At 35.5% G+C, this 13,215-nt stretch overlaps 1 protein-coding gene across 1 annotated transcript in view; it reads left to right on the top strand.

Moving 5' to 3' along the window:
• The window catches only part of CFAP47 (cilia and flagella associated protein 47), a 258,137-nt gene that overhangs the window by 209,333 nt on the left and 35,589 nt on the right, over nt 1–13,215 (top strand). Inside the window, exons 58-59 of the mRNA XM_079305151.1 lie at nt 8,934–9,093; nt 9,718–9,809. Of these exons, the coding sequence (XP_079161277.1) occupies nt 8,934–9,093; nt 9,718–9,809 (252 nt within the window). The remainder of the gene's footprint in view (nt 1–8,933; nt 9,094–9,717; nt 9,810–13,215) is intronic.

Genomic DNA, 13,215 nt, shown 5'->3' with positions numbered 1-13,215 from the left:
GAAAAGTTTCATTTAATGGGTCGATTTTTAGAATAAAGACTGAACCTGCAGGTCTAAAAACTGGTGCTCTGCTAAGGGATTTTTAAGTAAATAAAAGAATTTTCTTTTATGATGTTTTATTTGCTCTTCTTCTTTATTTGCTCTTTCTCTTTCTTCTTCTTCTTTAGGTAGGAGCTTGATATATATTCTCATTTAAACCAGATTTACTTTCAGATGGAATAATAAATGTAACTAATTTCTTCAGAATTTTGGGATCTGGAGAGTACCTACTGGCAAGTGTCATGGTTTAGCATTGAGGCTGGCATTGACACATTGGAATTTAGCATATTGCACACAAAACAGAGTGAGTGAAAAGGATAGAAAATAAAAATATTTGTCTAATTTGATAGGCTAAGAAGAAGTTACTGTTAGTCCACTTACAATAATACTGCTGTTCATATCTATGAAATTTGTGTAGCATATTGTGGGTTCTGTCATTCACTTAACTACTGTTTTTATGACACAAGTCAAATTAATGGGCAAACATTACTTTTAGAGGTGTATTCTTCTTGGCATCTTTATTCTCTTGAGTATGAAGAGACCAAAAAAAAAAAAAAAAAAAGTGCGGAAATCAATTCTGCCTTATTACAGAAACCTGTAAAACCTTAAATGGTGAAGAGTGCACTTACCAGGATTGTGAAGATGCATAACTCTATGTGTGTGTGTGTGTGTATATATATATATATATATGACTCACAGTCACACTGTTTCCAGTTACTGTCTGCTGTATGAAGTGTGATATGTCTTCTGAACACTTGTAGCAAGCAGCACAATTTTTGGTTGATGTAGCATTAGAAGGATGTAACAGCACTGGTGTCATTAGTGATTTCACAACACTTTGCAGATTTTGATTAAAATCTGCCATAGCTTCAGAGTTTGACCGTCCTTTCAGAGATCAGACTAAGAGGTACATATATCCATGAAGTTTAAAGTGAAAGTAAAAACACATCTGTCAAAAGTAATCAGATATTTGATATATGTCAGATATTCAATTACATCTGAACTGAAGCAATTACAGTTTCCTTTCAGGCATGAACTCAAGACACTTTTGTGTATGTTTCAATCTAGAAAAAGATTAAGAAATAGAGAAGTTGTCATAGTCTTAATTTACTTGGTAGTACTTTATCTTAGGGTAACATGAACTTTTCTTAAGAGAGAAAGTACAAAGTTTGGTGGGGTTTTTTGTGACTAGGCACTAAATTGAAAGTCACACTTGTTTAAGAAGCATATGCCATTTCTTGTGTGGCTCTTGCATTTTCAAAATATTTCTGTGGTGATTTTCTATTTTGTTAAGATTTTGGGCAGTTTGTGCCCATGGGGAGTTTTGTTAAACACAGAACTGTAGTAGAGGGGCAAGAGATGTTCAGTGGGTGTAGATTTTCTGTTACTGAAGTAGAGAATATAAGATACCATTTTAAAAATTATGGCCATCTTATCACTCCACTCAGCTCAGCACCCTCAATCCACACTGAATTTATGGTCTTTCTTCTATATAACTCCTTATCAGTTAATATCTCTTGAGAATGTCAATTATACTCACAAATGTACAGAATTAAAAATAATATTTAGCTAAGGAAAGGAAAATTGACCTGCTGTAACTGAGTTTTTGTTTTTCTATTGTTTATTCTGTCCCAAATAGAATCACTCAGAGAAGAGGTGTAGTATTGCATCTTTTACAATACTGATTTATAAGAGGTTTTGCATCTTTGACTTTGAAGTTTGCCTCCTGCTTTCAGTGACTGTGGACTTAAGACATTACTATGTTGCAGACGTTTAGGTTTTTGGATGCCAGGATGATCTGCAGAGTTTTATCAACATGAAACTGTCATCAGAAAAATAAGGATGATAAACAATTTTAAAATACCTGAACTGGTCAAAGGAGGATGGAGTAGATCTACCAACTGTCAGATTATTGGGGGAAAGAAATAGATTTGGAAGGAGAAAGCAAGAGAAATTCTCAGTCCACTGTGAAGTTTTAGAACCAAGTGTTGGACAATAGGATAAATTGAAAACTTACTGCTTTCATTCCTGATAATTCTTCACTCCTTACTCTTATCTCTTTAGCATTGCCTCTGCCAAATGACTTTATTGAATAGTCTGGCCTTCTCACACATGCTGCTCTCTGTCTGATGTGGATTCATTTTGGGAGTTACTGTCTATGCCTGTTACCCTTTTGCTGCTTCCTAAGGTGCTTTGTTTGTTCATTTTTCCATCCCTATTGCTGAACTATTCCCTGGCTTTGCAATGATTTTCCTTCCCTGACATTTGCCTCATGTTTCTCTGTACTGCTGGATTCAGCCTTGCTTCCTTACTGTTCTCATATCCTTCATTTCGATTTGTCTTTCCTGATGTGCACCCAACTGGATTTCTGTGAAATGAACTCAAGCCCATCACCCCAGCCCCTCTGAAGGAAAATTGAAAAGATATCCCATGGTGTCAAGACAAGTGCATAAGGTAGCAGCAGAAATGTAAAATATAATTGAATTTGGCACCTATATGAATGTTGGTCTGCTTTTTGTTTGATTTTTAGACAGTCTGTAATACCTACCCAAAGTCAAAACTGCAGGTATCAGAGATAAGAGGGGTGACCTATGATAAATCAGTTTAGGATTTTACATTATTTTTTCTATTACTGCAGAAGTTTATGACATCAAAATTTATAATCAGATGTGATTGGGAAGTGATGGAGACTTTGTTGAGAAATATATTAAATGTCAATTTTATATTGGGATTTTAAAAACTTTTGTTTAGTCTCAATAAGAGATTGTGACTGTTAAATGTAATGATCTCTGTTAAATATATTTTTGCAGTTTTCTCAAAGTTACAGATCTTTTTCTCAATGTGTTTAATCATTGTAAGCATAGTTGTTACTGTACTTCAACAAGAAATATAATAGGTGTTTCTGTCAAAATAATTGTTTTGATTTTTACTGAGACTGCACTGTAAGCTATTAGTTAGAGAAGGATAATTTTATAAATGGAAGAAAAACTTTATACTTGGCCTTTTAGACATGCTTCATTTAAAAACAAAATAAATTGCATTAAATTAAACAACATATTTGATTACTGAGCTCTGTTCTCAATCCATTTATTTTAATCTAAATAGAAAGTGTTTAACTTGTATCTATTGTTTTGTACCAGAAAGAAATTATTCTAAATGAAATCTCTTAATTAAATAATCCAGGTCTCTGCCAGAAGTGTGCAAAATTGTATTAACACAAGATCCATAAAATGGTGAACAAATCTTATAAACATGTTTTAATACATTTTATTGTGTGCTTATGGTAGCGATGTGAAGCCTTTATTTGTGCCATGTCTTTTTTAAAGCAAGTTACAAAGTTCTAACCAGTCATTTGTAAAATTGTTTATTAGCATCTGAGCTGCATGTTCATGACTTAACTTTTACAACTAAGTAATTCATCAGCTCAGAGGGATTGCGTTTTCCTGCATAAGTACCAGAAGGGAGGGTGCAAAAAGGATGAGAAAAGAGCTCTTTCCAGTGGTGCCCAATGACAGGCAACCCAGAAATTCTCACCTTAACAAAGGGAATGCTTTTTTTACTGCAAGGAAGATTGAGCACTGGAACAGATTGCCCAGAAAACTTATGGAATCTCTATCCTTGGAGATATCCAGAACCTTTTAGGGCATGGCCCAAGTAGGTGACTTTGCTTGCAGAGAGTTATTGGACCATTTGTCTGTCAGAGGTCCATTCCAGCTTCAAGTATTCTGGGATTTTGTGAAACTGCCTGAGGAAAGAGAAAACACAACTCTGCCTCTTGGTGTAATTATCCATAATTCCTGAAGCAGAGAGAGCCCAAGGAATGCACTCACTGTGGCACATCTGTGAAAGGAACCTTGCACCCCACCTGCCTAAATGAACTTTACTGAAGGGAGGAAAATGGTGATGTAAATATTAAAATAAGGGATGAGGCGAATTTATGTTTTGGCATTTTGCGTGGTTATTTTATTAGTTCTTTTACTTACCTATTTCTATGGAACCTGAAATAACTTGAAGTGCATTATGTTCCATTTTATTTGTCCCAGAGAAGATGCAAATAGGAGTATCCTGCTTCTTTGCCTTTAATTGCACCCAAAATCTAATTATGTCAGGGTGATCTCTTGTTCTTGCCTTCATGCTTTCCCTTTGCAGGGTGCACTGTTTTTCATATCACCTGTAATTCACTGAGAAAACTATCTGTGTCTGGTTTTGCAAACAAGGATGCATTTTATATGAATGCTGAAAAACAGAAACAAGACAAAGCCTAGTGATCTATCCTGACCTCAGAACTGCAGAATCAATGTTTAGGTGTAAGGAATCTCTTGAGATAATTTTTTCCATCCAAACCCTCCATGGCTCTGGCAGGTTCAACTCCATTAGGTTGTCCAAGACCATGTCCAGTCAAATTTTGGATATCTGCACAGATGGAGGCTGTTGTCTATTGTATGATGACTGCCAATTCAGAAAATTTTATTTATATTTACTCATTGGGACTGAATAATTATAATACTGATGTAGGAAAACTAACACAGCCTTCTACTCTCACAGTTTTTTAATTAGAATCCATAACAAGGGATTGTGATTGTGTTTTAATGAAAGGGAATAAAAAATTCAAGCAGCCTCATTGGAAGTACTAAAAAAAAGAAAAAGATACAAACAAAAATGAACCCACCCTTAATAAGAGTCAAGGCAGAAACGTTCTCTGTTCTTTATTAAACTCTTGGGATTTAGCAATGGAACACTTCTGGGAGAGCTGCTGTAAAAGATCGTAGTTTTCATATGTGACCCAAGATTTTTTCTCTCCCAGCAGATGAAAATAAATTAATGCCTAGGCCTGACTTTTTTCATGCATTTTGGATACTGGTGCACTGGCAATATCTCACTCTTTACTATCTGATATCACTTCTCCTTTTTCAATGAATTCCTTGAGAAGGAATTAGCTCTAATTCCCCAGCTGCTGTCTATGAATATTTTGGAGGTTGCCCTTTCCAGATTCTGAGGATAATAGGAGAAAACAGACCTAATTATACTGGGTTGACATTTACATGGCCAGTGCTAATTTTAGCAGAGCTGTCTGTAGGTTTAATGGAAATGCTGCTATAGTAATTTTAGTGGATAAACTATCAAGAAAACAAACAAACAAATAAAATTGCCCTCTCTAAATGATTCTCCATGAGATTGCAACAAGATATTCTGAGCTCTGTCTCATCTCTTTTTCAATTAAAGGAGAATGAACTGAGTGCTCTTCTTCTGGGTAAAATCAGTGGGAGACACTCAGATGCTACAGAATTAAGAGCAGTGCATGAGGGAGATGCACTTCAACATCTAGAAAATCTACCTGCAAAGCAGATTTTTTTCATACTAACATGAAAAATACATGGATTTAGGTTAAAGTTCAGTGGGCGGATGACATATTGCAGAATATTTTATTCCTTGCCATCACAATTTTATCACCATGGCACTGCCTGGTATTTTTGCTTTTAATATTTTTCCTAACCTACTGTAAAGGCAAAAAAATGCATCTTTACCCATCTGTATTACTTCCAAATAGCATCCCAGCTATGGGTCCACTGCTGCTTTAATTTTAGCTCTCACAGTGCTGAACTTTCTAGGGCTGACACTGAAGTTACACAGAGCTCAACCACAGTGCAATGTCCCAAAGAATTGTATCCAGGAATTTGAAATACACTCATTCTGATTTATTATCTAATCCAGTCTGAGTTCTAGGCTCAGTGCCTGAGGAATCTTTTACAGGATCAGTGTTCCCCAGCAGTGTTGTTCTCTGGGGAAGGTGGAGACAAGGCTTAACAAAAGGTTACCCAAAACTGAAATGAGGGAGTGTGCAGAGCTCCACACACTTCTTTGTAAGGCACTTGACTCAATTGCAGCCCTTGGTTTGAGTCAGATGCCTTCAGTCTAAAGGGTCAGCTGAGCTTACTCTGCTAACTTTTACTGCTTCCTAATGGGCTCTAGGACAGGGAAAGAGGAGTGAGGTATTACCAAAATCTGGCCCGAAGCTTTTTAAGAAATGTGATGTACCTGTGTTCAGAATGTGGGTTTCTTACAAAAGAATTTGTGGATACTTATTGCAGTAAATTAATTACATGAATACAAAGGATCAGCCATTGGTATTAATTTTTGGCAACTCTGGCAGAGTGCTTGATGTTCCCAGGCAAATATGAGCGAACACTGATTTTTATTAAAGTTGTACACAGAGCTATTTTCTGTGTGCTAGCCCACATTCTCTAAATGGAAAAAAAAAAAAAAAAAAGCAGATTGTTTTTGCTATTAGGCCTATTTTATCTATCTTATTAACTAGCCAAAATCATAATGAAATAAATCTGTATTAGCAGTTAATGATCAGTTGGTTAGTTGACAGCTGCAGGCAAGCCTGGTAATATAAAAATTACCCTTATTATGAACATCTTCTATTAAGAAGATTTTTTTATTAAAAGTGTGAATACAATCTGTTTCAACAGCAATATTATAAAATTTGTCTTTTCATGATCTTTAATAATAAATTTTCTGCCAGAATGACCCAGAATGCTATCATATGTATTCTGTATTAAATTCTATTTTTTAAAAACCCCAGGGGTTCTATCCTGCAACAGGCATAATTAAGCTACAGTTCAAAATATCTATGTAATGTATATAACAAGTTATAAGTTTGCAGTCTGTTCTATTTGCCATCTGTTAAAAGCTTTGCAAATTAAACTTAAGGATGTGCTGTAATGTTGTTACAAAATGTTTACATTATTTTGCTATCCATGTATGTGTGGATTCAAGGCAATCTAACTGCAAATATATCCTGAAGTACACTCCTGTTTTAAAGATACTGCATGCCTTTGTCTAACTAGACCAGATCAAGCCCAAAGTGGGCAAATCCCAGCAGAGAGCTGACTCCTCTCACTGGGGGAGAATAGTGTGACAGTGCTCTGGTGGGTTCTGGTCCAGAGGGATGGATCCCAGTCCAGATGTCTTCAGGGGTATTGCAACTATGCAGGATATCAGCTTATTTATTTCAGATACTGGATTAAAAATGAGTTACTAATTTTAAAAGATTTTCAATTTGACCGTGTGGTTGCCAACAATATATGTATATATTTGGGTATGGGCTTGATATAAAATGCCTCAAAGATCTAAAGAAAAATCTTAAATCTTTGTCAAAATGAGAAAAAAAAAAGTTGGTTTTTTTTTATTATTTAGATATTAACATTCTAATAGATTTTTAATTAGCATATTTTCAAGCTCTTTCATGATACAAAGCTTTTCAAGTAAATATTTCAAAGGCAATTTCCTCTTGCCATGATGAACTTCTACAAATACACAAGAATGAAGCAATCACAAATGCAAAACAGTTGGTTAATTTTCATAATTAGTCTATGATAAACATCTTACATATGGAAATTCAGATATGTTTAGTTAAGAATTTCCTACAGCTTTTCACATTCATAATAAAGTGAGGCAGTGGTCTATATTTGATGTCCTGAGGTCTTTTTAACTGGGAGAGGTAGAAATCCTGCAGAGTTGAATGGTTTTAAATATTCTCAACTTTCCTAATTTAAGATTGATTTTCCCATCTTAATTTGGTCAGTTTATTTTAATTTAAGACTGTTTCTAAGAAAAAGCTTAACACATATAGACTTTATGATTAAATGCTGGTGGGGAATTATTGCAGATGAGGAGTCCAGACTCCTGTTCTGTGTTTTGGAGAATCCATCTATTTTTCAAACCCTTCTCTCCTTCCCTTGACTTGAACTTTTTCTTTTTGTCTTTTTGGCTGTTCCTGTATTCCTGTCTGATACGATTTTGCTCAGTCTTCCTACACTTCCACTTTATTTCCAAACTTCAGTGCCTCCACCTTTTTTTCCATTTTGTCTTTCCCAAGACTGCATTATAATTTCCCTCCCACCCAATCTTCTGCAACTCTCAGCACTGAGGTTTTCACCCTCGAGGAATTTTGGCTGTAGGAAGGTGACCATTTGTAGCACCAGGTAAAGTTTCCCCACTGATATTTTGTGTGCAAAAAGCCACCTGTGGTGATCAAAGAACAATCCCCAGGAGTGTGCTGGCATGTCCCAGGCAGGGTGACTGCAGCAGATCCAGCCATTCTCAGGGAGTGAAACCCACAGAACAGCTTGTATTCATCGTAGAAAGTGTGAAATATTATCACAAAAACTGATCCAAAGCATAATGTAGACGTAGTTATTCATAGCTAAGAGGATTTTCTGCAGATAGAATTAAACCCTGAGGTGTCATTTCCTGCAAATTCCAAGAACTTTTTTCAAACAAAGAGTTTTATAGTTAAAAGACTGATTTACTTGTTCTATCCTGTGTAATATTTCAATTATTTCTGAAATTTCTGAAATAGCTTGGCAGAATGGCACTGTAAAAAGGCCCTTGAAGACTCAACCTTCATTACAGACAATATAAGTTTAGTTTGTTTGGTTTTTTTAAACAACAAAATCAATCAGATAAAAATTCATATGGAACAGGCATGGGTTGTATAATAACAATGAAGATTCTTTTAAATATATTACAGTTGTTTTGAATGTGAGCATTTGATTTTGGATAGATCTTTTTTATGCAGTGTTACTAACAGAGCTGAAAAAAACATGACTTAAGTCTTATAAAATCATAGGATTGACATGCATTATGATCTCTGATTATTAAATATGGGACATTCACTTAATTGTGGTTTTGTTTCTTTGGTCTTTTGTTTGTTTGTTTTTGTAGCAAAGGCAGGATAAAATAGATTTTACAGGGAAAACCATACAATATGATAAAAAGTTAAACAGTGATTAAAAAAAAAAAGAAAAAGGGAAAGATACAAGTAAAATGACAGAAAATATTTTGAAAACTTCCAAAATGTCACAATAATCTGTTCCATCTTGCAGGAATCCGATTAGCTCCAAAAGAAAAACTGGAAATCCCTATATTATTCATGCCAGATGAAATGAAAGTTTATAAAGCAGTGGTGATAATAAATGTAACGAGGGAAAACGGTGAAAACTGGCCTTATGTGAATAGTGCTGGATTAAATACAGACTTAACCAGGTAATTTATTCTAATAGGAAAAGAAAAATTAGTTGAGGATGCTCAATCCTGTCATCATTTATCCCACTGACTATTCATGTGTAGCTCCCAAGGGGAGTCCAGTGTCTGATTTGGAGGGCAGTGGGTATCCATCAAAATCTTTTAATGTACCCTGCAAAGTATGCAGATCCAGAGTAAGATTTCTGTCTGTTTTAATACCTACCTATTCCTGCTTTAAATAAAGAAAATGTAAAGTACTGGCTGCTGGTGTAGTTATGGATATTGGGCAAATGAAAGCTCTTAGGTACCTCTGTTTTTCTCAATATATTTGGGATGATAATTCTCATCCTGATATTTTTATAGAATTCATAAACTGCAGAAACTTTATCTCAGTGTAAACATAACCTGACAATTCAGATCAAGCCAAATGTTTTCAGATCTATAATATCCAAATGCACAAAGTGGATCTAAGTTATACCTGGTATAATTTATAGCTGATATATTTAGCTGGATTTAATTTCCTATTTTTCTCAGATATGGTTAGAATTACAGCATATAGAGTCTAACCTTTCCAACAACTCTTAAGTCTAGATTAATTTGGAAAGAGAATTTTCAGCAGTCTAAGTGATACTCTCATTTTTCTAGAACTGTTACTGTAGCAGAGAATGGGAAAATTCAGGGAATACTCTGGATCTATCCAATTAATGGAACATCTGAAGCACCACAGCAGAAATCAGGTAGGTAATGCTTGAAAAAAGCTTGAACAATACATTTAAGAAAGTCAAATAATCAGTTATATTCTCACTTGATCACAAGAATTTGCAGCATCACTTGGCTATATCTTAAAAAAAGATAAAATCACATATTAGAAATAAAACCTTCTCCCACTTCCAAAGTGAATCGAGATAATTACTTTGTTCTTGTGGATAAAAGGATTTGGGGGCAGTTGTAAATCTTAAGGCCTGTGCCCTTCAGTGTCCCAGTTAACCCTGAATTTGAGAACTGAGGGTAAGCTGAACAAAGGATGACTCAAGGGTAGACTTCTTCTTGCATACCCAGAACACCCTTCTGGAGAGTCTGCAGGGTGCAAAATACTGGAGTGGATGTTCACTGCTTCTCTCAGCCTTGAATTTTGTGTCTTAATCAAAACCAGAATATAAAGTTTCCCCCTTGCTCCTGAGAAGTAATATTGCATTAAAAGATGAGTGACATTCTGTGAGGTTTCTTGGTTATTTTGGGGATAGTAAATGCTTACATATTTGACCATCTGTATTTTTAAGGTATGATGTAATTCCAGAGCTATGAAACAGGAAATTGTGAACAGGTTTTTAAGTCTATTATCCTGAAACACAGCCCAGTGTGTAGAGGTGGGACCAATTCTATATCAGCTTGTCCTTTCAGCTTACCTTTTTTTGACTGAATAAGTGAATATAATTAAATGTATTAAGATACACAAAAAAATTCTGGAAAAAACATAGAAACAGATATTTGTACTGTCATTAGTTTATATTGCTTAAGGACTCTTTACTTGTAGACAAATGCCAATGATGTGGTATTAATTAGAACTTTCATCTCTTCAATTTACACTTTAATACCTTAAGGAATGAAGCAGAATATTATCATGTAATCCACTGTTGCCCAAAATGATGGCTTTAATGAGTCTCATTAGCATTAGAACTATGTATATTAATGTGGATGCTGGTTGTGTTATTTAAAGCTGTTTTGTAATTCACTGGCAGTCTTCAAGATAAATCTCCCTTTTATTGGGCTGTTGCTTTCATTGAAATCACAGAATCACTAAAGTTGGAAAAGACCTGTGAGATCACTGAGTGCAACCATTAACCCAGAACTTCCCATAACTACCAAACCACATCCTAAGCACCACATTTCTGGTTTCTGAATATTTTTAGGTGTCATGATTTCCCCAGTTCTCTGTTCTCTCTTGTCCCATCATCTGGCCACTCTTTCCATTAAGAAATTTTTCCCTGTATCCAACCTAAACCTCCCTTGGCACAACTTGAGTCCATTTCCTCTTGTCCTGTCGTTTGTTACTTGGGAGAAGAGGTTGACCCCACCTGGCTACACCCTCCTTCCAGCTGGTTCTAGAGATGGAGGAGATCTCTCCTGAGCCTTCTTTTCTCCAGGCTAGGCACCCCCAGCTCCCTCAGTCACTCTTCTTAGACTTGATCTTGAACCTTTCCCAGCTCTGTTCCCGTCTCTGGACACGCTCCAGCTCCCAGTGTTTTTCCTGAATGTTGGGTCCCAGAGCTGGTCACGGCACCGGAGCTGTGGCCGCAGCAGTGCCCAGGACAGGGGGATGGTCCCTGCCCTGCTCCTGACCCAGGCCAGGTGCCCTTGCCCTCCTTGGTCCCCTGGGCACACCTGGCTCATGTTCAGCCTATTTTTACCAACATCCCCAGGTCCTTCTCCACGGGGGAGCTTTCCAACCATTGTTGCCCAAGCCTGGGGCATTACCAGGGGTTGTTGTGATTCAAGTGCAGGATCCAATACTTTCTATGGAAGTTATTAATTGAAACGTTTAACATTCATGAATTGCTTTAGTGACATCACTTCTGTATATGATCAGAAACTCACATACTATCAATTCCTAAGCAATTTTAAATTCCTAAATGCTATTTTAAAACAGCAAAATGAAATTGTAGCGTATTTATAACTTTATTATCCATTAGCTTATGTTCAATAAATGTTCGCAACACATAAAAAAGCATTGCATTAATTTTGAATACATATTGCTCTTTAGCCATCAGCATGTTATGTTTGGCTATTATTTTTTCCTCAAGGAAAAACTAGGTCTTTCAAGAATGCCCCAGGAAACAGAAAGAGGTGTTTTTAAGTGTGTTTCTGGAATTATCCATTCCTACCTTGATTCTGAAAGCCTATGGATTTCAGTTAAAATGGGCATCTAGAAAACTTACGTTATAAGGTATAAATCCAAACCAGGTAATAACAAGAATCTACTTAAAAAAAAAAAAAGAATTTAAATAATGATCAAAAGAGTATCATCATCTCTTTTAATGCAGACATTTATTAGAATTGCCTGGAGGCTACAAGTTTCTGTGTCAAAACCCTGAACTGCTTTCCTGGTATATTAGAGAGTTCATCTTTGGGTCATTCTTATTTGCATCTTAATGTACTTAAACTTCTAGAAGTCACTTGGCTTTCTATCTCATGAGACTAATTAAAATGATCAGTGGGCACAACCCATGTAGTACATGTTAAGTAGATGATACCTTGGCTATCTTATAAAAGTGATTACAAATGGAGGATCATCTGGAATATTCTGTTAATTCCTGTAGAGTGTAGAGTTGAAGAAGCATACAACAATTTCAATTGGAGGGGACCACTGGGGGTCATCAATCCAACCAGCTGCTCAAGGGACTTGTCCAATCAAACCCTAGATGTATCTGGATTTTATTTATAATTATTACTTAGCCATTTAGGAAAGAGAAAATGGAAATTCAATTTTGGTAGCAAGATTAACTGTAGAATAGAAAAATGACAAAATATGCACACAGTAATCTGAAACATTTGGTGAACTAGTTGAATACAGAGAATGTAATCTATTTTTAAATATCAGGTCATACATTTAAACAAAAAGATGTGTTTTTAACTATTTCAGTAACTTTTCCTCATGGAAATTCTAAGAGATCTCTAGAAATTATGTACACCGTGTTAAACAAGGAAAGACCAAGGGAGAAAGGAAATTGAACTGAACTTGTGTAATTATATATTCTGCAGAGTTATGGTAGTGAATAAAGTGCCAGAACTGAAAGATGAAGCAAAATAAATATGATATCAAGAAAAGGGGTTTCCTTCCTCTCTTTTTTAAACACTGCATAATGATGCAATATGGTATGGCTGCAAATTATTGATCATTAATTCCTAATGTTAATTTCAGAGTTAATTTTGAAGAAACATTGGGTCTAACTCTGATTAAAATTACTTTTGAACCTTGAAACTGAGAAATATGTGGTCAGCTGTTATTTTTCATTTTGATTCCCAGAACTCTAGGAAGTTCTAGGTCGTTTCTTTGGGAAAATATTTTTTCAGTACTTTTATGTAATTTTCTTCTTTTTCTGTGCCAGTAAATATGAAAAAACCAGAAAAAATACCTATGAAATA

Source organism: Erithacus rubecula (assembly GCF_903797595.1).
Source record: "Erithacus rubecula genome assembly, chromosome: 1".
Lineage (NCBI taxonomy): Eukaryota > Metazoa > Chordata > Aves > Passeriformes > Muscicapidae > Erithacus > Erithacus rubecula.
The sequence above is the reverse complement of the archived record's forward strand: the minus strand, read 5'-3'. Positions and strand labels throughout refer to the sequence as shown.